The 25061-nt window shown below is 36.1% G+C and overlaps 1 protein-coding gene across 3 annotated transcripts in view; it reads right to left on the minus strand.

Moving 5' to 3' along the window:
- CSMD3 (CUB and Sushi multiple domains 3) overlaps positions 1-25061 on the minus strand; it is a 1388861-nt gene that overhangs the window by 1222181 nt on the left and 141619 nt on the right. For all 3 annotated transcript variants that reach the window (XM_064268007.1, XM_003408442.3, XM_003408441.3), the window contains exon 2: positions 12630-12852. In XM_064268007.1, coding sequence (XP_064124077.1) covers positions 12630-12852 — 223 coding nt within the window. The remainder of the gene's footprint in view (positions 1-12629; positions 12853-25061) is intronic.

Here is a 25061-nt window from a genome sequence, read left to right on the forward strand (position 1 = left end):
CGAGCACTGTCATAAAGTATATCCCAGGGTCATTTTTTTCTGTGATCTAACAAGTAATTAAGATAATTTCTAATACTTTTTGTAGGAAAGACACTCTTTACCTCACCATAGTACCTAGAGGAAAGGAGAGAAAATTGTGTGTCCTTGAAAGGAGCAGCGAGTAGGATGGAGGTTTTAACGTGAGTACTAGGAAGCCATAGAATGAGTGAGGGAGAAAAGAGAGAAGAAAGCAGGCAAAGTTAATCAGATAAGAAGAAAACTGGAGTGGCTGCTCAAGAACATTCATGTAGATACTGCCAACACATTCTAAAGAGATAAAGTTGTACCAATTACACAAGTAGGAATTCTGGATAGAAATTGTTGTTTCTTCATTCTAATTATTATTCCTTAATTGTGCACTTTAGACTTGTAAAGCCTATGGATATGTCAAGAATATGGAGAGTTTATAAAAATAATCAAAATAATTGAGACACAAAACATTTTACATCTATTTTTTTTATATCCCTCATAGTTCTGAGAAAAAAAAAATACTGAATAAATAATTGGTATTCAATAATAATAAGGATGAATAACTCTTATAAAATTAACCTTAGTAATGAGGTGTAATTCAAGACCTTGACCAAGAAAAAATTATGCATGTTGTTGTTAGTTGCCGTCAAGTTAGCTCATGGTGACTTTCTGTACAACAGAATGAAGTCTTGCCAAATCCTGTGCCATCTTCATGATTATTAGCATGTTTGAACTATTGCTGTGGTAATTGTGACAATCCACCTAATTGAGCATTTCCCTTATTTTCACTGACCCTCTAGTTTACCAAACATGATGTTCTTTTCTAGCTATTGGTCTTCCCTGATGACATGTCCAAATTAAGCAAGGGTCAGTCTTTCCATTCTTGCATCTAACAAGCATTCTGGTTGTATTTTTTCTAAGACTGATTTGTTTGTTCTTCCAGCAGTCCACAGTATATTCAATATTCTGCCAACACTACAATTCAAATCCATCAATTCTTTTTCTACCTTCTTTTTTCTTTGTCTAGCTTTCACATATATATGAGGAGAATGAAAAGATCATGGCTTGGGTCAGGCACACTTTAGTAATCAAAATGACCTTAAAGAGGTCTTATGCAGGAGATTTGCCTAATGTAATAAGTCATTTGGTCCCTTGATTGCTGCTTCCATAGACATTGATTATTGATTCAGGTAGAATAAAATTGTTGACAACTTCAACTTTTCTCCATTTATTATGATGTAGTTTATTGATTGATCCAGTTGTGAGGATTTCTGTTTTATGCTCAGGCATAATACACACTGAAGGCTGTATTCTTTGACATCCATCAGCAAGTGCTTCAAGTCATCTTCATTTTCAGCAAGTAACATTGTGTCATCTGCATATTACAGGTTGTTAATGAGTCTTCCTCCAAACCTGATGTCACGTTCTTCATCATATATTCCAGCTTCTCAGATTACGTGTTCAGCAAACAGACTGAATAAGTAAGGTAGAAGGGTACAGCCCTACAACATAACTTTATACATTTGGAATCACACAGTACCCACTCATTTTGTATTAACTCCTGCCTCTTGATTCATGTATAGATACCACATGGGCACGATTAAGATTATTAATTATTATGACTATACACAGTTGCCAGGTTAAAAAAAATAAAGGGGAGGAGAATAATTTTATCATACAAATGAGGATAAAAAAATAAGATGACAGGTTTTATTTTTAGAAAAATTTAGATGATCAAGTTTTTTTAAAAACCATTTGAAATATCCTGCATTGTAACCATGCCCATAGGCAGTCAGCTGGGACGTATAATTCACTGAGTTGTCACTTCTAGGAATCTGTAAAAGGGAGGCAAATTCAATTCTTCACTATGATGCCTGTATGTAATAAAATGAACCAAGACATCCTTCACACCATACACAAATAGTAAATCATATTTCTTATATAAAGCCTAAATATAATTATATATAATATATGTAAATATATATAATATATATAAGGAAACAGAAACCCTGGTGGCATAGCGGTTAAGTGCTATGGCTGCTAACCAAAGGCTCGGCAGTTTGAATCCGCCAGGTGCTCCTTGGAAACTCTATGGGGCAGTTCTACTCTGTCCTATAGAGTTGCTATGAGTTGGAATCGACTCAACGGCACTGGGTTTGGTTTAAATCATTCCATCTTTCGGATGAGTAAATATTTCTCAGAAAGGACATAAAAACATGAATTAATAATAAAATCAAATATTAAAAATTGGACTTATACAAAATTGAAAATATCCGCTTATCAAAAGATAGTGAAAGAAAATGAAAAATCAAGCTACAGAATAGAAGAAAATATTTTCAAGGTATATATTAGTCTAAGAATGATATAAAAATTACATAAGGACTTCTACCACTCAATAATAAAGCCGAAGCAAACACTCTAATTAAAATATGGACAAGTGATTTGAACAAATACTTACTAAAGTCATAGTAAAAAATTGCCAGTAAGCACATGAAAAATTTCTCAATATCATATGTCATCACAGAAAGGCAAAATAAAACTGCAGTGAAGTATCACTAAACACCCACTGATATTATTAAATAAATATTTTTTTAAATATATAAATAAAAACTGGAGCCCTGGTGGTGCAGTGGTTAAGAGCTATGGCTGCTAACCAAAAGGCTGGCAATTCGGACCCACCAGCTACTCCTTAGAAACTTTATGGGGTAATTCTACTCCGTCCTATAATGCTGCTATGTGTCAGTACCGACTTAATGACAAGTTTGTTTTTGTTTGGTTTTAGTTTTATTAAAAGGAGGAAAAGCCTTGTAATCAACTTTTTAAAAATCAAGAAGACAAGCAGAGCTGTAAATAGCTGGAGTTTTAAATAATAGTTCAAAAACTACTGAAACTGTGGTTTTTCTGTTTATATAAGAATGATAAGACCCGAAATGTCTTTTCTGCATTATAGCAAGGCAACTATAACAAGCTATTTCAAAAAAAAAAAATTGTATTGAAGCTCACGGAAAGTAACAACATATAAGTATCAATTGCTGGAAGGAAAAGAACAGCAGACATACCATAAGGACATGCATTAAGTGAGAATGTGGTCCCATGTGAGAGAAACAAAAGCAAGAAAACAGTGAGTCAAAGGAGCAGACACAAAAATGAATCAAATTCTGCCAGCAGCAGTTTCAACTTCTAATCAAACGACAGACTTTGTACATAAACACAGTCTGGAAAGGGCTGTAGGTTGCACAGTGGATTTATTTTTACCAGTCTTGCTTACTAAAACCAGCTGTAACACTAGCAGCAGTACTTTGTAAGGATAAACCAAGAGATACATTAAGCAACCATATTGAGAAAGATACTATAAATTATTAAGATATAGCCCATGAAACACATGCCAAGACTAAATTTGTAGTTTATCTTTCTGGCTATATCTTATGCATTATACATGTTTGAAAGTGCTGTTTCTATTAATTTCTCTTCTTCATTACAAAATCAAATATTGCTAAGAAAATAGGTTTCTACTCATATATCAATATATAAGCCATAGATATAGTATATATCTGTGAATTGCTCTTAACACAGATGATATGTTACAATGATGGGCCTGAGGTTTGCCACTTTCAACAATGGTAACCTTGGGCAAGTAAGGTAAGCTTCATTTTTTCAGCTGCAAAATGATATTAACAATAGTAATTACTTCCAGATGCTGGCTATCAGAATAGTTAAATAAAAAAATGAAAGCAAAGTCCTTAGCACAGTGTCACTTACATAGGAATCACTCAATAAACACTAAGTGTTAAATTTATTGAGTTTTATGACATTGTAAACTTTGTAATACCTCTGTAAATTAACTGTTATTATTCCTATTTTAGTGGTTGGGTGGCACAAATATTTAAGCACTTGACTACTAGCCAAAAGGCTAGTGGTTAGAACCCAGCCAGAGGCACCTTGGGAGACAGGCATGACGATCTATCCCTGAAAGGTGACAGCCTTGAAAATCATACAGAGTAGTTCCACTCTGCACACACAGCTGGAAACACCGTGAATCAGAATTGACTCCAAAGCAACCAACAACATTCCTGTTTTGCAGATTAATAAAAAAAGGGAAAAAAAAATTTTTTTCCAGTCTTGTAAAGACTTTTAACCTCCCAGAGGCCATGATAGTTTTTTTAAAGGAGAAAAATGTAAAATAAAAATGTGTTTTCTCATTTTTAACAGGATCTAGAGAGAAATGGATCTGCTTGTATAAACAATATTAATAAATTTATACTTAGAAACTACAGATAACATTAAGAGTGGCTTATTTTGTTTTTATATTTGTACCAGTTAGACATCATATATTACTGGTGTAAAAAAAATATACAAAGGCCTTTGTAGTTTTTTTTTGTACACATCCTTTCAGTTATCTTGAAATTCTAGAACGTATGTTCTTTTTTCCTTTGCCCTCTAATCTGATTGAATGTGTACAGGTGGGAGGAATGTCCACACTCACAAACACTTACGCAACAAGCATGTGTGCACACAGTGCCTTCTGTTTTCTCTCCTGATTTAGGGTTCTCTCATTAACTGCGGATATCCAGCTTTTACTGATATTGGCAATGCTGATGAAATAGCACTATCAGAAGTGTCTTTATGAATGTATGGAAATTGAAGGACTTTAACAGTGTAAAAGGAAGAAAAATGATAAATTCTCAGTAAATGAATAAGGAGCTTCAAAAAAGAAGAAATAGAGCCTCACCTATAATCAGTCTAGTGACCTTAGTTTTGCACAGAAATGTGGTTTCAAACAAAAACTCAGGTATTTTTAACTGTCATTCTGAGTAAAAACAGACCAAATGGGAACTAATAGATTCATGTAGCAGTTTTATACACAGCTTCTCAGAAAATCATCTAAAGAGTGCAGTTAGATGGACAGTGCCCCCTTGTTATTTTCATCTTCCAGTTTAAGCACAAAGAGGTGGTCCTAGCTTGCTCATAATGAAACCCCTGGTGCACAACAAAGCTAACACTATAATGCAAGTCTTACCTCCTGGTCCAGGACTCTCCCCATTACAAACATGTTTTTCACTACCAAAAGTGGGAAGATGAAATACATATATTTTTTTTGTTTAAAATAGAAAAAAAAAATCAATGCAGTATAATATGGAAGGCTGATGAAAGTATAAAAACTTAATGTTGAAAATTTGTTTCCCATAGTTCAAAAAAGGAAGTCCAGGAGGCGGGGCCAAGATGGCAGACTAGGTGGACGCTACCTCGGATCCCTCTTGCAACAAAACTCGGAAAAACAAGTGAATCGATCACATATATAACAATCTATGAACTCTGAACAACAAACACAGATTTAGAGGTGGAGAACGAACAAATACGGGGAGGCAGCGATTGTTTTCACAACCTGGAGCCAGCGTACCAGTCAGATTTTCTGGAAAAACTAGTTTCCCAGTGATGGCTCGGAGACAGCAGTCCATATCAAACCACATAAAGAAACAGACCATGACAGCTTCTCCAATCCCCAAAACAAAAGAATCAAAATCTTTCCCAAATGAAGATACAATCCTGGAATTATCAGATACAGAATATAAAAAACTAATTTACAGAATGCTTCAAGACATCACATGCGAAATAAGGCAAACTGCAGAAAAAGCCAAGGAACACACTGATAAAACTGTTGAAGAACTCAAAAAGATTATTCAAGAACATAGTGGAAAAATTAATAAGTTCCAAGAATCCATAGAGAGACAGCATGTAGAAATCCAAAAGATTAACAATCAAATTACAGAATTAGACAACGCAATAAGAAGTCAGAGGAGCAGACTCGAGCAATTAGAATGCAGACTGGGACATCTGGAGGACCAGGGAATGAACACCAACATAGCCGAAAAAAAATCAGATAAAAGAATTAAAAAAAAGAGAAGAAACCCTAAGAATCATGTGGGACTCTATCAAGAAGGATAACTTGCGGGTGATTGGAGTCCCAGAACAGGGAGGGGGGACAGAACACACAGAGAAAATAGTTGAAGAACTCCTGACACAAAACTTCCCTGACATCATGAAAGACGAAAGGATAGCTATTCAAGATGCTCATCGAACCCCATTTAAGATTGATCCAAAAAGAAAAACACCAAGACATATTACCATCAAACTCGTCAAAACCAAAGATAAACAGAAAATTTTAAAAGCAGCCAGGGAGAAAAGAAAGGTTTCCTTCAAGGGAGAATCAATAAGAATAAGTTCAGACCACTTAGCAGAAACCATGCAGGCAAGAAGGGAATGGGACAACATATACAGAGCACTGAAGGAGAAAAACTGCCAGCCAAGGATCACATATCCAGCAAAACTCTCTCTGAAATATGAAGGCGAAATTAAGATATTTACAGATGAACACAAGTTTAGAGAATTTGCAAAAACCAAACCAAAGCTACAAGAAATACTAAAGGATATTGTTTGGTCTGAAAACCAGTAATATCAAGTATCAGCACAATACAAGGTCACAAAACAGAACGTCCTGATATCAACTCAAACAGGGAAATCACAAAAACAAACAAATTAAGATTAATTTAAATAAATAAATAAATAAATAAAATAATATACATAACAGGGAATCATGGAAGACAATAGGTAAAAGATCATAATAATCAAAAAGAGGGACTAAATACAGGAGGCATTGAACTGCCAGACGGAGAGTGATACAAGGCGATATAGAACGCTACAAGTTAGGTTTTTACTTAGAAAAATAGGGGTAAATAATAAGGTACCACAAAAAGGTATAACAACTCCATAACTCAAGATAAAAGCCAAGAAAAACGTAACGACTCAACTAACATAAAGTCAAACACTATGAAAATGAGGCTTTCACAATTTACTAAGAAAAACGTCTCAGCACAAAAAAGTATGTGGAAAAATGAAATGGCCAACAACACACATGAAAAGGCATCAAAATGACAGCACTAAAAACTTATTTATCTATAATGACACTGAATGTAAATGGACTAAATGCACCAATAAAGAGACAGAGAGTCACGGACTGGATAAAGAAACACGATCCATCTATATGCTGCCTACAAGAGACACACCTTAGACTTAGAGACACAAACAAACTAAAACTCAAAGGATGGAAAAAAAATATATCAAGCAAACAATAAGCAAAAAAGAAGAGGAGTAGCAATATTAATTTCTGACAAAATAGACTTTAGACTTAAATCCACCACAAAGGATAAAGAAGGACACTATATAATGATAAAAGGGACAATTGACCAGGAAGACATAACCATATTAAATATTTATGCACCCAATGACAGGGCAGCAAGATACATAAATCAAATTTTAACAGAATTAAAAAGTGAGATAGACACCTCCACAATTATAGGAGGAGACTTCAACACACCACTTTCGGAGAAGGACAGGACATCCAGTAAGAAGCTCAATAGAGACACGGAAGACCTACTTACAACAATCAACCAACTTGACCTCATTGACTTATACAGAACTCTCCACCCAACTGCTACAAAATATACTTTTTTTTCTAGTGCACACGGAACATTCTCTAGAATAGACCACATATTAGGTCATAAAACAAACCTTTGCAGAGTCCAATACATCAAAATATTACAAAGCATCTTCTCAGACCACAAGGCAATAAAACTAGAAATCAATAACAGAAAAACTAGGGAAAAGAAATCAAATACTTGGAAAATGAACAATACCCTCCTGAAAAAAGACTGGGTTATAGAAAACATCAAGGACAGAATAAGGAAATTCATAGAATGCAACGAGAATGAAACTACTTCCTATCAAAACCTCTGGGACACAGCAAAAGCAGTGCTCAGAGGCCAATTTATATCCATAAATGCACACATACAAAAAGAAGAAAGAGCCAAAATCAGAGAACTGTCCCGACAACTTGAACAAATAGAAAGTGAGCAACAAAAGAACCCATCAGGCACCAGAAGAAAACAAATAATAAAAATTAGAGCTGAACTAAATGAATTAGAGAACAGAAAAACAATTGAAAGAATTAACAAAGCCAAAAGCTGGTTCTTTGAAAAAATTAACAAAATTGATAAACCATTGGCTAGACTGACTAAAGAAATACAGGAAAGGAAACAAATAACCTGAATAAGAAACGAGAAGGACCACATCACAACAGAACCAAATGAAATTAAAAGAATCATTTCAGATTACTACGAAAAATTGCACTGTGACAAATTTGAAAACCTAGAAGAAATGGATGAATTCTTGGAAAAACACTACCTCCCTAAAATAACACATTCAGAAGTAGAACAACTAAATAGACCCATAACAAAAAAAGAGATTGAAACGGTAATCAAAAAACTTCCAACAAAAAAAAGCCCTGGCCCGGACGGCTTCACTGCAGAGTTCTACCAAACTTTCAGAGAAGAGTTAACATCACTACTACTGAAGGTATTTCAAAGCATAGAAAATGACGGAATACTACCCAACTCATTCTATGAAGCCACCATCTCCCTGATACCAAAACCAGGTAAAGACATTACAAAAAAAGAAAATTAAAGACCTATATCCCTCATGAACATAGATGCAAAAATCCTCAACAAAATTCTAGCCAATAGAATCCAACAACACATCAAAAAAATAATACACCCTGATCAAGTGGGATTTATACCAGGTATGCAAGGCTGGTTTAATATCAGAAAAACCATTAATGTAATCCATCACATAAATAAAACAAAAGACAGAAACCACATGATCTTATCAGTTGATGCAGAAAAGGCATTTGACAAAGTCCAACACCCATTTATGATAAAAACTCTTACCAAAATAGGAATTGAAGGAAAATTCCTCAACATAATAAAGGGCATCTATGCAAAGCCAACAGCCAATATCACTCTAAATGGAGAGAACCTGAAAGCATTTCCCTTGAGAACGGGAACCAGACAAGGATGCCCTTTATCACCACTCTTATTCAACATCGTACTTGAAGTCCTAGCCAGAGCAATTAGGCTAGACAAAGAAATTAAGGGTATCCAGATTGGCAAGGAGGAAGTAAAGTTATCACTATTTGCAGATGACATGATCTTATACACAGAAAACCCTAAGGAATCCTCCAGAAAACTACTGAAACTAATAGAAGAGTTTGGCAGAGTCTCAGGTTATAAAATAAACATACAAAAATCACTTGGATTCCTCTACATCAACAAAAAGAACACCGAAGAGGAAATAACCAAATCAATACCATTCACAGTAGCCCCCAAGAAGATAAAATACTTAGGGATAAATCTTACCAAGGATGGAAAAGACCTATACAAAGAAAACTACAAAGCTCTACTACAAGAAATTCAAAAGGACATACTTAAGTGGAAAAACATACCTTGCTCATGGATAGGAAGATTTAACATAGTAAAAATGTCTATTCTACCAAAAGCCATCTATACATATAACGCACTTCCGATCCAAATTCCAATGTCATATTTTAAGGGGTTAGAGAAACAAATCACCAATTTCATATGGAAGGGAAAGAAGCCCCGGATAAGCAAAGCATTACTGAAAAAGAAGAAGAAAGTGGGAGGCCTCACTCTACCTGATTTCAGAACCTATTATACAGCCACAGTAGTCAAAACAGCCTGGTACTGGTACAACAATAGGCACATAGACCAATGGAACAGAATTGAGAACCCAGATATAAATCCATCCATGTATGAGCAGCTGATATTTGACAAAGGACCAGTGTCAGTTAATTGGGGAAAAGATAGTCTTTTTAACAAATGGTGCTGGCATAACTGGATATCCATTTGCAAAAGAATGAAACAGGACCCATACCTCACACCATGCACAAAAACTAACTCCAAGTGGATCAAAGACCTAAACATAAAGACTAAAACGATAAAGATCATGGAAGAAAAAATAGGGACAACCCTAGGAGCCCTAATACAAGGCATAAACAGAACACAAAACATTACCAAAAATGATGAAGAGAAACCAGATAACTGGGAGCTCCTAGAACTCAAACACCTTTGCTCATCTAAAGACGTCACCAAAAGAGTAAAAAGACCACCTACAGACTGGGAAAGAATTTTCAGCTATGACATCTCAGACCAGTGCCTGATCTCTAAAATCTACATGATTCTGTCAAAACTCAACCACAAAAAGAGAAACAACCCAATCAAGAAGTGGGCAAAGGATATGAACACACATTTCTCTAAACAAGATATTCAGGCAGCCAACAGATACATGAGAAAATGCTCTCGATCATGAGCCATTAGAGAAATGCAAATTAAAACTATGATGAGATTCCATCCCACACCAACAAGGCTGGCATTAATCCAAAAAACACAAAATAATAAATGTTGGAGAGGCTGCAGAGAGATTGGAACTCTTATACACTGCTGGTGGGAATGTCAAATGGTACAACCACTTTGGAAATCTATCTGGCGTTATCTTAAACAGTTAGAAATAGAACTACCATACAACCCAGAAATCCCACTCCTCGGAATATACCCTAGAGATACAAGAGCCTTCACACAAACAGATATATGCACACCCATGTTTACTGCAGCTCTGTTTACAATAGCAAAAAGCTGGAAGCAACCAAGGTGTCCGTCAACGGATGAATGGGTAAATAAATTGTGGTATATTCACACAATGGAATACTACGCATCGATAAAGAACAGTGACGAATCTGTGAAACATTTCATAACATGGAGGAACCTGGAAGGCATTATGCTGAGCGAAATGAGTCAGAGGCAAAAGGACAAATATTGTATAAGACCACTATTATGAGATCTTGAGAAATAGTAAAAACTGAGAAGAACACATACTTTTGTGGTTACGAAGGGGGAAGGGAGGGAGCTAGGGAGAGGTTTTTTTATTGATTAATCAGTAGATAAGAACTGCTTTGGGTGAAGGGAAAGACAACACTCAATACATGGAAGGTCAGCTCAATTGGACTGGACTAAAAGCAAAGAGGTTTCCGGGATAAAATGAATGCTTCAAAGGTCAGCGGAGCAGGGGCGGGGTTCTGGGGAACACGGTTTGAGGGGACTTCTAAGTCAATTGGCAAAATAATTCTATTATGAAAACATTCTGCATCCCACTTTGAAATGTGGCGTCTGGGGTCTTAAATGCTAACAAGCAGCCATCTAAGATGCATCAATTCGTCTCAACCCACCTGGAGCAAAGGAAAATGAAGAACACCAAGGTCACACGACAACTAAGAGCCCAAGAGACAGAAAGGGCCACATGAACCAGAGACCTACATCATCCTGAGACCAGAAGAACTAGTTGGTGCCTGGCCACAATCGATGACTTCCCTGACAGGGAGCACAACTGAGAACTCCTGAGGGAGCAGGAGATCAGTGGGATGCAGACCCCATATTCTCATAAAAAGACCATACTTAATGGTCTGACTGAGACTAGAGGAATCCCGGCGTCAATGCTCCCCAGACCTTCTGTTGGCACAGGACAGGAACCATCCCCGAAGACAACTCGTCAGACATGAAAGGGACTGGTCAGCAGAGGGGGAGAGAGATGCTGATGAAGAGTGAGCTAATTAAATCAGGTGGACACTTGAGAGTGTGTTGGCATCTCTTGTCTGGGGGGGGGATGGGAGGATAGAGAGAGAGGGAAGCTGGCAAAATTGTCAGGAAAGGAGAGACTGAAAGGGCTGACTCAATGGGGGAGAGCAAGTGGGAGTAGGGAGTGAGATGTATGTAAACTTATATGTGACAGACTGATTGGATTTGTAAACGTTCACTTGAAGCTTAATAAAAGTTAATTAAAAAAAAAAAAAAAGGAAGTCCATATTATCAACTATTAGAAAGAATAACAGGATTACAGAATCATAGCCAAGTATGTGAGAAGTCATCTGCTTGGAATAATTTAAATTCAAAGTTTAAAATACTACTGTTAAGGAAAAATAGGCAAACATCAGTAAAAATCTTAGACTAAATGAAATCTGAATTACCTGGTATTTTGAACTTGACTTAATTATAATTGACTTATTTTAAAAAAAGAAATTTCTGTCAGACAGAAAAATATTTCCTATTTTTAGATAATCTGCTTGTCAAGAGGAAACTCTGAAGAATCACTTAAAATACAGTCAAGATGTCAGATAAGACTTTTTTTTTATAATTAGCTAAAAAAGCAAATTATTTGTATAGACATGATGTAATGTTCCCAGTTTGTACATGAGAGGGTCTACTATCCAAATTTTTAGATTTTTATGAAAGGAATTAATGTATTTCACTAGCATAGGAACATTCATTTTTAAGTATGTTTGCATATTGTTGTATAGTACTAAAATTTTATACATGCCACTAAAACACATATTTCTTGGTATGCTTTTGATTTACCAAAAGTTCATGCCTATAATAAATAAAAAATTGAGATAACTATTTTAAAAAGTAATGTACCTTCAAACACCTTTAAAATGGTCCTAATTCAATTTATATTCACCTTTGTGAGAGACAGTATGAATGTATTAGAATTATGAATTCAGAGATATTGAGCTAATTTGTTTATGAGATATTTCTAAATGAACATGAATTATATGCTGAATATAACTTTAATTCAGTTACACCACAGATGTTAAATGTCTTTTGAAAAATAAACATTTTACCCATATTTTCCCTCTGTTCTTTCATTCAAAATACACTAACCTTGTCCTAAAGTTTGCAGGATGAGGATGTCCATCGTATAAGGATAAGTAGTCATATTCTTCTTCTAGAGCAAACGACTGAAAAACAATTTGTATTCTATTTCGTTCTTCTGCTATTATTACCCATGTACAGTTTGCACCATTTGGATATCCATAGGGAAAACCAGGGCTTTCTATGGTGCCATTAAGTCCTTTTAAAGTTCCGCCACATGTATAAATAAATCCTGCAACAAGAGACAAATAATATATTAATATTATAAATAGCATATGAAACAATAACAGTGTAAAAGACAATATTTTTCAAAGTCTTTTGTTTTTCTAAGTCATACATTATAAAAATTTTATAGATATTTACTTAAGAACCAGGCATTACCTAAACTTAAGAAAAAAAAAGTAAAATATACTCATAAAATACTAGAATATTTATTTATCATCAATACTGAGGTTAATAATTACAAACCAGCTGATGAAATCATATCATGTACAAACATCTGATTCATAACATGTTACATGATCCAATAGACAAACACAATCCTAAAATATGATATCTACACTAAAGTACTTAAAAATCTAATTGTGGAAACAAAAAATGTTACCATGTATTTTGAGTCTCAGAGGATTAATTATCATTTTTCTGTGTAAAGGTTGCCAATTTTTATTTGAGTATCCTCACCTCTATCACGCAGCCCAAATGTCTTAGGAAAATCTGTCCCATTCAGATTCTAGGGGAGGGATGTATGATTCAGACCTAAAAACCAAAACCCATTGCTTAAGTCATAGCTCTTAACCACTATTCTACCACGGTTTCTGACCTAAAAATAGGTCTATATAATTGCTTTATCTTTGACCAGAGTGGTTGATCCAGGATGAGCACAATCCTAAATTGGACACTTCAGAGTGAAACCTAAGATTGGGGGATATATTACAAATATGGATGCTGGACAACTGACAGTTGCCATCTTAAGAACGTTAAACTAGTTCTACAGGATGTCCAAGTTATTGAGAGCATGACACCTAGAGATACCTAGAAAATCTACCATGTTTCTTGAGGAATTAGTTTATTCCTGAAAGCCTAAGACTGGCAGAATGGTCAGAGAATATGGTCTCAAGCATGTATCTAGACTAGTCCAAACAACCAAAAAAACAAAACCTGTTGTAGTTGAGTCTAATCTAACTAATGCAGACTACATGTGTGTCAGAATACAACTACCCCATAGGATTTTCTTGGACGGAATGTTTACAGAAGTAGGTTTCCAGGGTTTTCTTCTGTAGCCGCTCCAGGCGGGTTCGAGCCACCAACCATCAGGTTAGTAGCTGAGCACACAAACTGTTTATGCAACCCAGGAACCTCTTAGATTAGCCTACATGCTATTAAAGCTCAGAACCACGGGAAGGCCGCCAGGGTGTTAGAAATTCTGATGAGAACTCTTACCTAGATGATATCCAAATCTGTGGGCCTCATACGAAGTTTAAGTGGTAGGAAGATATACGTCCTTTTGGGATAATGTTTCTTATCTTTCTAACATATACTAGGCCTTTGTACAATTCAAACTTACAATTTAAATGTGCCAATGTATTGATTATGCAAAAGTGAAAGCAAAACTGAGATATCTTGTGTTCACACCAAATGTGTCCTGAATTCAGCTGGACTATCTAATTTATTACCTATGTAGCTTTTTTTTTTTTAGCTTGAAATTAGATAGGAAGTTTTTGTTACTGTTGTTGATTTTGTTTGTTTTTGCTTTGTTTTGTGTTTTTTGTTTGTTTTGTCCCTTGACAGCAAAATATTCCTTACTGACATCAAAATTTGTACTGGTGATACGTTTTAAGTGGCCGACCTCATATATGGAATTAGTTCAACAGTGTTAGGAAGTGGGGCAGGAAGGAACATGGCAATCCTTGTTATACAGCAGCAAAGTAGATTAGACTCTCACTATTGTATCTGGTATACAGAACTATGTGCCCACTGAGGCTGCAGCATTAGAAAACCTGCTAGGGAAAAATTAGGTTGTTGGCATATACAGGCTACTTTCACCCTTCAGTATATCTGAACAAGGAAAAGAAATTTAATTTTAAATTGGCTAAGACAGGCCCCCTTTTCCTGAAGCATTTCAAAATTAGCATAGAGTGAGAAATATGAGGCCTTGTGAGACATCCCTCTGCCTCTGTCACATTCCGTAAATATGCTAATATTGTACACTCCTTGGCAAGGGCAAGTGAGTGGCACTTCTTTAGCCCAGCCTATTGTTTTCAACTTCCACATGGCAGAGACCATTACACTGAAACTTAAAAAGGCAAAAAATTAAACCTGCTGCTGGGAAACACATTTCTTGACCAGAATTTAAAACCAAAACTATGTCTCATTGCCCTTGGAATTCACTGGAAGCAATCACTAAAATGGAAAGATAATGGTATCTTTAAAGAACCCCCAGAGCCTGACCCAATAAAGACTAGATAAAGTAATTTATCTTTTAGCCACAGGGCACTTGTACAAGAGGAAAAGGACTTCATTCCACTCAAAGCCTCTGTGTTTGAAACAGGATATAGAAATGTAAGAAAGTTGAGACTTCATTCTGGGAAAGAATGTTTATATATTGAATGTCGGTATGGTAGCCATACCCTTTTCACAGCAGCATCTTGCTTCTGTTTGGGGAACAACTTCTCTAAGCAACCATGTACTTTAGAGTAGCTACTCTCTTGGCTATACTGGTGAGGCCTGTGGCGCAGGACTGTGCTAATTAGTATAATCCCACCCTCCTAAGCCATATTTAATTCAGGGATTCTGCTTATATATATCATTTTTGGCAAAATCCCAAGCCTGGGATCTTCAGTATATGATATGAAACATAATTGGCATTAATTCTTATATTTTAAAAACCTACTAAAAATTTAAATCAGATAGAAGTTTTTAAAAATCAATATTTGTGTCTATTCACACGTTTTTGCTGAGGCACCAAGAGTCAAATAGGGCATTTTATGATTTTCAAAACAAAAAAAAGGAAAAGAAAAATGAAAGGTCTCTTTTAAATTGCTTCTTGTAGAGCAATTACTTTGAAGCCTTAGGTTAATTGGCTATCACCCATTTCTGTTAGTTTTCTGCCTGAACAGCTTCCAATTTGAACTTCATAACTAAATGCAAACATGAATCCCTTCAGCCCAAATCTGATCTATGGACTATTTTATATATTCTCAAGCCCTATAACCTTTTAGAAAAAGGACATATGTCCTAAAATAACGTGCTCAGCTTTGTCCACTAATTCTTCAAGGGCCTAGTGATTCATGCATTTCAATTTCTTTCTCTAGACAAATCAGGAATACACCTATTTTTAAGTTTCCTTATCTTTAGTATTCATTTTATTTTCATGTTTGTTCATCTATAAATTTGATTAAACATCATATTATTCATAAAAATAAAGCACATTTTTTCAACAAGTGGTTTCAAATTTTCACTACACAGTAACATATGTTTACAAAAAAAATCAAATCAGTAGTAAATAGAGTTTTTATAGGTAGAACAATATCTCCCCCATCTACTTGTTAGCAATTCACAGGGATTAAAAAAAAAAAAAAAAAAGCCCATTGCCATTCAGTTGACTCCAACTCATAGCAACCCTACGGGATAGTTACTGTTAACAGCTTAGTGTTTGTCTTTCCAGGTTTTTTCCTAGGCACATGTACACGTATACGTACTTCTACGCATTACAAATATTTTTTCCAAAGTGGAGTCAGTCATGTATTCATATTTTCATGAATCTTTCATTTTTTTTTTTTTTAAATATCACTCCTATTGTTCTGGGTCCAAATGTATATTTCAATTATGTTGTTGTTAGTTGTTGTTAGCTGCCATCGAGTGGGCTCCGACTCATAATGACCCTATGCACAACAGAACGAAACACTGCCCGGTCCTGAGCCATCCCTACAATCCTTGTCATGCTTGAGCTCACTGTTGCAGCCACTGTGTCAATCCACCTCTTCGAGGGTCTTCCTATTTTCCGCTGGCCCTGTATTCTGCCAAGCATGATGTCCTTCTCCAGGGACTGATCCCTCCTGACAACATGTCCAAAGTATTTAAGACTCAGTATTGCCATCCTTGCTTCTAGGGAGCACTCTGGCTGTACATCTTCCAAGACAGATTTGTTCCTTCTTTTGGCAGTCCATGGTATATTCGATATTCTTCACCAAAACCACAATTCAAAGACGGCGTCAATTCTTTGTAGGTCTTCCTTATTCATTGTCCAGCTTTCACATGCATATGATGCAATTGAAAATACCACGGCTTGGGTCAGGTGCATCTTAGTCTTCAAGGTGACATCTCTGCCCTTCAACACTTCAAAGAGGTCCTTTGCAGCAGGTATACACAATGCAATGCATCCTTTGATTTCTTGACTGCTGCTTCCATGGCTGTTGATTGGGGATCCAAGTAAAACGAAATCCTTGACAACGTCAATCTTTTCTCCATTTATCAAGATGTTGCTTATTGGTCCAGTTGTGAGGATTTTTGTTTTCTTTATGTTGAGGTACAATCCATGCTGAAGGCTGTAGTCTTTGATCTTCATTAGTAAGTGCTTCAAATCCTCTTCACTTTCAGCAAGAAAGGTTGTGTCATCTGCATGATGCAGGTTGTAAATGAGTCTGCCTCCAATCCTAATAACCCGTTCTTCTTCATATAGTCCAGCTTCTCATATTATTTGCTCAGCATACAGATTGAAGAGGTGTGGTGAAAGAATACAACCCTGACGCACACCTTTCCTGACTTTAAACCAATCAGTATCCCCTTGTTCGGTCACAACAACTGCCTCTTGATCTATGTAAAGGTTTCTCATGAGCACAATTAAGCGTTCGGGAATTCCCATTCTTCACAATGTTACCCATAATTTGTTATGATCCACACAGTCCAGTATCTTTGCATAGTCAATAAAACACAGGTAAATATCCTTCTGGTATTCTCTGCTTTCAGCCAGGATCCATCTGACATCAGCAATGATATCCCTGGTTCCACGTCCTCTTCTGAAACTGGCCTGAATTTCTGGCAGTTCCCTGTCAATATACTGCTGCAGCTCTTTTTGAATGATCTTCAGCAAAATTTTACTTGCATGTGATATTAATGATGTTGTTCTATAATTTTCACATTCGGTTGGATCACCTTTCTTGGGAATAGGCATAAATATGGATCTCTCCCAGTCAGTTGGCCAGGAAGCTGTCTTCCATATTTCTTGGCATAGAAGAGTGAGCACCTCCAGCACTGTCAGTTTGTCATACTGTAGGGGCTTGCATTTTGCTGTGATGCCGGAAGCTATGCCACCAGTATTCACATACTAGCAGGGTCATCCATGGAGGACAGGTTTCAGCTGACCTTCCAGACTAACAGAGACTAGGAAGAAGGACCCGGCAGTCTACTTCTGAAAAGCATTAGCCAGTGAAAACCTTATGAATAGCAGTGGAACATTGTCTGATATAGTGATAGAAGATGAGTCCCCAGGTTGGAAGGCACTTAAAAGATGACTGGGGAAGAGCTGCCTCCTCAAAGTATAGTTGACCTTAATGACATGGTTGGAGTAAAGCTTTTGGGACCTTCATTTGCTAATGTGGTGCAACTCAAAATAAGAAAAAACAGCTGCAAACATCCATTAATAATCAGAAACTGGAATGTACAAAGTATGAATCCAGGAAAATTAGAAGTCGTCAAAAATGAAATGGAACGCATAAACATCAGTATCCTAGGCATTAGTGACATGAAATGGACTGGTATTGGCCATTTTGAGTCAGACAATCATATAGTCTACTATGCTGGGAATGACACCTTGAAGAAAAATGGTGTGGCATTCATCGTCAAAAAGAACGTTTCAAAATCTATCCTGAAGTACAACACTGTCAGTGATAGGATAATATCCATATGCCTAAAAGGAAGACCAGTTAATACGACTATTATTCAAATTTATGCACCAACCACTTGGGCCAAAGATGAAGTAATAGAAGACTTTTATCAGATGCTGCAGTCTGAAATTGATCGACCATACAATCAAGATGCATTGATAATTACTGGTGATTGGAACGCGAAAGTTGGAAACAAAGAAGGATCAGTAGTTGGGAAATATGGCCTTGGTGATAGAAACAATCTTGGAGATTGAATGATAGAATTTTGTAAGACCAACAGCTTCCTCATTGCAAACACCTTCTTTCACCAACATAAACGGCAACAATACACATTTTTTTTTTTTTTTTACATGAACCTCACCAGATGGAACACACAGAAATCAAATTGACTACATCTGTGGAAAGAGACTATGGAAAAGCTCAATATCATCAGTCAGAACAAGGCCAGGGACCGACTGTGGAACAGACCATCAATTGCTCATATGCAAGGTCGAGCTATAACTGAAGAAAATCAGAGCAAGTCCACGAGAGCAAAATATGACCTTGAGTATATCCCACTTGAATTTAGAGACCATCTGAAGAACAGATTTCACACATTGAAGACTAGTGACCGAAGACCAGACGAGTTGTGGAATGACATCAAGGATATCATCCATGAAGAAAGCAAGAGGTCATTGAAAAGACAGGAAAGAAAGAAAAGATCAAGATGGATGTCAGAGGAGACTCTGAAACTTGCTCTTGAACGTGGAGCAGCTAAAGCAAAAGGAAGAATTGATGAAGTAAAAGAACTGAATGGAAGATTGCAAAGGGTAGCTTCAGAAGACAAAGTAAAGTATTATAATGACATGTGCAAAGAGCTGGAGATGGAAAACCAAAAGGGAAGAACACACTCAGTGTTTCTCAAGCTGAAAGAACTGAAGAAAAATTCAAGGCTCGAGTAGCAATAATGAAGGATTCTATGGGGAAAATATTAAACGATGCAGGAAGCATCAAAAGAAAATGGAAGGAATACACAGAGTCATTATACCCAAAAGAATTAGTCAATGTTCAACCATTTTAAGAGGTAGCGTATGATCAGGAACCGATGGTACTGAAAGAAGAATAAGTCCAAGATGCTCTGAAGGCATTGGCAAAAAACAAGGCCCCAGGAATTGAGGGAATATCAATTGAGATACTTCAACAAACAGATGCGGTGCTGGAGGTGCTCACTTGTCTAAGCCAAGAAATATGGAAGGTAGCTTCCTGGCCAACTGACTGGGAGACATCCATATTTATGCTTATTCCCAAGAAAGGTAATCCAACCGAATGCGGAAATTATAGAACAATATCATTAATATCACATGCAAGCAATATTTTGCTGAAGATCATTCAAAAACAGCTGCAGCAGTATATTGACAGGGAACTGCCAGAAATTCAGGCCAGCTTCAGAAGAGGACGTGGAACCAGGGATATCATTGCTGATGTCAGATGGATCCTGGCTGAAAGCAGAGAATACCAGAAGGATGTTTACCTGTGTTTTATTGACTATGCAAAGACACTGGACTGTGTGGATCATAACAAATTATGGATAACATTGTGAAGAATGGGAATTCCAGAGCACTTAACTGCGCTCATGGGAACTTTTACATTGATCAAGTGGCACTTGTTGTGACCGAACAAGGGGATACTGATTGGTTTAAAGTCAGGAAAGTTGTGCACCAGGGTTGTATTCTTTCACCATACCTCTTCAATCTGTATGCTGAACAAGTAACTTGAGAAGCTGGACTATATGAAGAAGAACAGGGCATGAGGATTGGAGGAAGACTCATTAACAACCTGTGTTATGCAGGTGACACAATCTTGCTCGCTGAAAGTGAAAAGGACTTGAAGCACTTTCTAGTGAAGATCAAAGACCACAGCCTTTCATAATGGTTTGCACCTCAACATAAAGAAAACAAAAATCCTCACAACTGGACCAATGAGCAACATCATGATTAACGAAGAAAAGATTGACGTTGTCAAGGATTTCATTTTACTTGGATCCAGAATCAACAGCCATGGAAGCAGCAGTCAAGAAATCAAAAGACGCATTGCATTGGGAAAATCTGCTGCAAAGAACCTCTTTAGAATGTTGAGGAGCAAAGATGTCACCTTGAAGTCTAAGGTGCGCCTGACCCAAGCCATGGTATTTTCAATGGCATCAAATGCATGTGAAAGCTGGAAAATGAATAAGGAAGACCAAAGAAGAATTGGCGCCTGTTAATTGTGCTGTTGGCGAAGTATATTGAATATACCATAGACTGCTAAAAGAACGAACAAATCTGTCTTAGAAGAAGTACAACCAGAATACTCCTTAGAAGCAAGGATGGGGAGACTGTGTCTTACGTACTTTGGATATGTTGTCAGGAGGTATCAGTCCCTGAAGAAGGATATCATGCTTGGCAGAGTACAGGGTCAGCGGAAAACAGGAAGACCCTCAACGAGGTGGACTGACACAGTGCCTGCAACAATGAGCTCAAGCATAACGACAATTGTAAGGATGGCTCAGGACCGGGCAGTGTTTCGTTCTGTTGTGCATAGGGTCGCTATGAGTCGGAACCAACTCGAAGGCACCGAACAACAATAAGGACAACATAAACATACATCTAGGTATAGATCTAGATATAAATATATTTCTAAAATGAAACAACTTAGCTTATTATTCATAGCTCATTGCTCTCAAAAACTTACAACTCCTTATTCTCTTTAGAGTACATGGGAAGCAGAATCTCCTTTTCCACTTACCTCCTTTGATGATTCTGCCACATCTGTCCATCTATTCATTACATGTGCTATGCTTTATTGACAAAATGATAAACAGGACATTATTCTAGACTGTCTTTAAAGAATTGAGGACTTAAAACATGAGACAGACTATTACTACAGAATGTGCTAAGTTCTACAATCAGGATAGCATATTTTGCTATGAGAACAGATGAAAACAAAATTAATCTAGAGAATGCAGTATTCTTCTCATTAATTATCATCATAACTTTACATAGATTCAGTCTTTGATAATTTCTGAATGCCTTTTTGTTGTATTTTTTTACACCTTAACTATTAAAATTAAATAGTTGTTATTTTCAATGAAAATAATTAAGTTGTCCATGAGCACAATTTCAACAAGAGTTTAAGTTAACCATTTATACTTATATTTTATATGCCCATATTTCACTTTTCCTATGATACAGAGTAATGCAATGACCATTTGTACAGTATTTTTATTGATGTTCTTTAATTCCTTTTTTTTAAAATTTTTATATTCTATTAGTTAAGGGCCATGACAGAGAACCTTTCAAATTTGCATTTCCTTTTTTTTTTTAGCCTTCTTCATAACACCCTGCAATTGTGTTTTTGTGCCCAATTATGTTGACATAGCTCTTGCAAAGATTACATGTGACCTCCCACTATCAAAACCAGTTTTTCTTTTTTTTTTAATCCTTCTTGTCATCTTTATGCATTTAGTGTTCCTAGTCATTCTTTCATATTTAGTTGTAGAATTCATCAGTTTTTGTATGGTGTGCAATAGGGATAAAGATTAGTTTATTTTCTATTGGATATCCAAATGACCCACCCCCATTACAGAAAAGACTAGCTTTTCCTAGCTCCACTGCAGCTTGTGATATATTAGAGTATATTTTTGTGAAGATCTGTTTCAGGATGTTCTGTTCCATTGTTCTGTTGTCTACCATTGAGTCAATACAACACAATCTAAATCATGTTCATAATTTATTATTACATCTGGAGGAACATTCTTTTCTGTTCCTTCAAGATTTCCTGACTTTTTTCTTTTAACATTTTGCATTTTCAAATAAAATTCAGTACCAATTTAACCATTTACAGAAAAAAAAGAAGCAATAGGATTTTGATTGGGATTACAATGAGCGTATAGATAAATTCATGGTAATTGACATTTTGAGTGCCATACTGAGTCCTTCAATGCCTTATTTTGGTTAATTTCTTCATTTATTTGGGCCTCTGTCAATTTAGAGATCTCTTTTGGTCACCTTATCTCCATCTCAGGAACTGTCATTTTACCCTGATCTACTTTTTGAAGCACTGAACACTAACTGAAATTATTAGTTTACTTGTCTGTTGTCAATTTTTCCCCCTAGAATGTTTAAGTTCTATAAGATTTGGGGTCTTACCAGTCTTTGTTTATTGTTTTATGCTCAGAGCCTAGTAGTTCCTGGTGCATATTGGACACTTTTCAATAAATAAATTAATGGATAGATAAATGGTTAAGTAAAAAGAACTAAAGGGCTCACATTACGTAATTGTTAGTCACCTAATATTTTCCTTTACCTCTAGCCTACAAAAATATCTATGGAATTAGCTGGTAATATAGCCTGCTTTGGGTGTCTGCTTAATATATTTGAAATCTAAAATTTATGCAATGCACAACCTAGTTCTGTATCTTTCAGGGTGAGGTTTACGTGAGTCTTGATTAACTCAAGGGGCCAAGTGTGTAAGTTTTACATCAAGTTTCAAAATTCCCACTGGCATTATTTCTAAATTAAGAGCCTAAGTATCATTACGAAAATTGTCTTTTTAATTAAAACTAAAAACACTATCCAGGGTCAAAGGAAATAGTGGAAAAAGTAACTTTTTATTACTGGTGTTCGCTCATGACTGTGTATATGTTGGATTATTTGTTCTGCCTGTATTTTAGAAATGAAAGAAAAGCACAGGCATAGAGTCTTAATTTGAATTGAACTCTACCAAATGTTTGTTTTCTGCCCTGAGGAAACGAACATAAAAGATAACATGTTCTTATACTGGAGATTTTAGGTATATTTTTTCAAAGGATTTTCCCCATCACTTTTCTGTTTTGATCACCATAACCAGTATTTCTCAATTTTTTCCTTAATACATTGGAGGAACAAAATGACTTCCAATAAATAAGTGGGACTCAGTTAGTTTTAGAACTCATTTCCCTGTTTATCCTATAACTCTCTAAAAATGAAAACAGTTCTAAGATGGAAAAAGTTTTATAATATGTATATGTATAATCATTGTAGAAAGCAGACTAGACCTGACAGACTATGTTTTAGGCTAAAGGCTCACTCTCTGTTTCTTAAAATGTTCTCCAAGACCTAGAGTTTTTCCTAAGTGAATATTCCATATTTCAGAGTCAAAATCTTATCCTAAGATTATCATAAAAGGAAGTAAGCAACATTGAGTGAAAAGTCTGTGCACCAGAGCTGGACTTGCAATAAACTCACAAAATCTGAGATTAAAAACCACATCGCCAAAGTTTCCTTCTCCTAGCACAAGATCTCTATGTAACAACGCCTGATAAGAGACATATATGAAAGCATAAGAACTCTATTAATTCAGAAAGAAGAATATAAAATATAGCTATTTAGAATAAGTTGTTTTTGCCAATGAATGTGACACCATTTTTCCTCTTCAGTTTGTCATTCCCAGCATAGTGGACCATTTGATTATCTGATTCAAAATGGCCAATATCAGTCCATTTCAGCTCATTAATGCCTAGGATATTGACCTGCAAGTATTCCATTTCATTTCTGACAACTTCCAATTTTTCTTGATTCATACTTCATACATGCCACAAATTATTAATGGATATTTTCAGCAGTTTCTTCTCAATTTGAGTTGTGAAACATCAGTAAATGAAGGTCCTGAAAATCTTACTCCATCCCTGTCATTAAGGTTGACACTACTTTGAGGAGGCAGCTCTTCCCCAGTTGTATTTTGAGCGGCTTCTGACCTGAGGGACTCATCTTCTGGCAGCATATTAGACAATGTACTGCTATGCTAGGAATGACAAACTGAAGAGGAATGGCATCACATTCATCATCAAAAAGAACATTTCAATATCTATCCTGAAACACAACACAGTCAGTGATAGGATAATATCCATACCTTTACAAGGTAGACCAGTTAATATGACTATTATTCAAATTTACGTACCAAGCACTAATGGCCAAAGATGAAGAAATTGAAAACTTTTACTAATTTCTGCTGTTTGAAATTGATCAAAAATGCAATCAAGATGCATTGATAATTACTGGTGATTGGAATGAGAAAGCTAGAAATGAAGAAGTATTTGTAGTTAGAAAATACAACCTTGGTGATAGAAACGTCACAGGAGATGGTATGATAGAATTTTCCAAGACCAACGACTCACTCATTGCAAATACCTTTTTTCAACAACATAAACAGCAACTATAGACATGAACCTCACCAGATGGAATACATAGGAATCAAATTGACAACATCTGTGGAAAGAAACAAGAAGCTCAACATCATCAGAACAAGGCCATGGGCCGACTGTCAGACAAACGAATTGTTCATGCGGAATTCAAGTTGAAGCTGAAGAAAATTAAAACAATTCCTCAAGAACCAAAATATGATGTTGAATATATCTCACAATAATTTAGAGACCAACTCAAGTACAGAATTTTCTGTGTTGAATAGGAATGACCAAAAACATAAATTGTGGGATGACATCAAGGACACAATACAGGAAGAAAGCATGAAGTCATTAAACAGACAGGAAAGAAAGAAAGAAAGG

This window comes from Loxodonta africana, chromosome 14 (genome assembly GCF_030014295.1).
Source record: "Loxodonta africana isolate mLoxAfr1 chromosome 14, mLoxAfr1.hap2, whole genome shotgun sequence".
NCBI classification, from domain to species: Eukaryota; Metazoa; Chordata; class Mammalia; order Proboscidea; family Elephantidae; genus Loxodonta; species Loxodonta africana.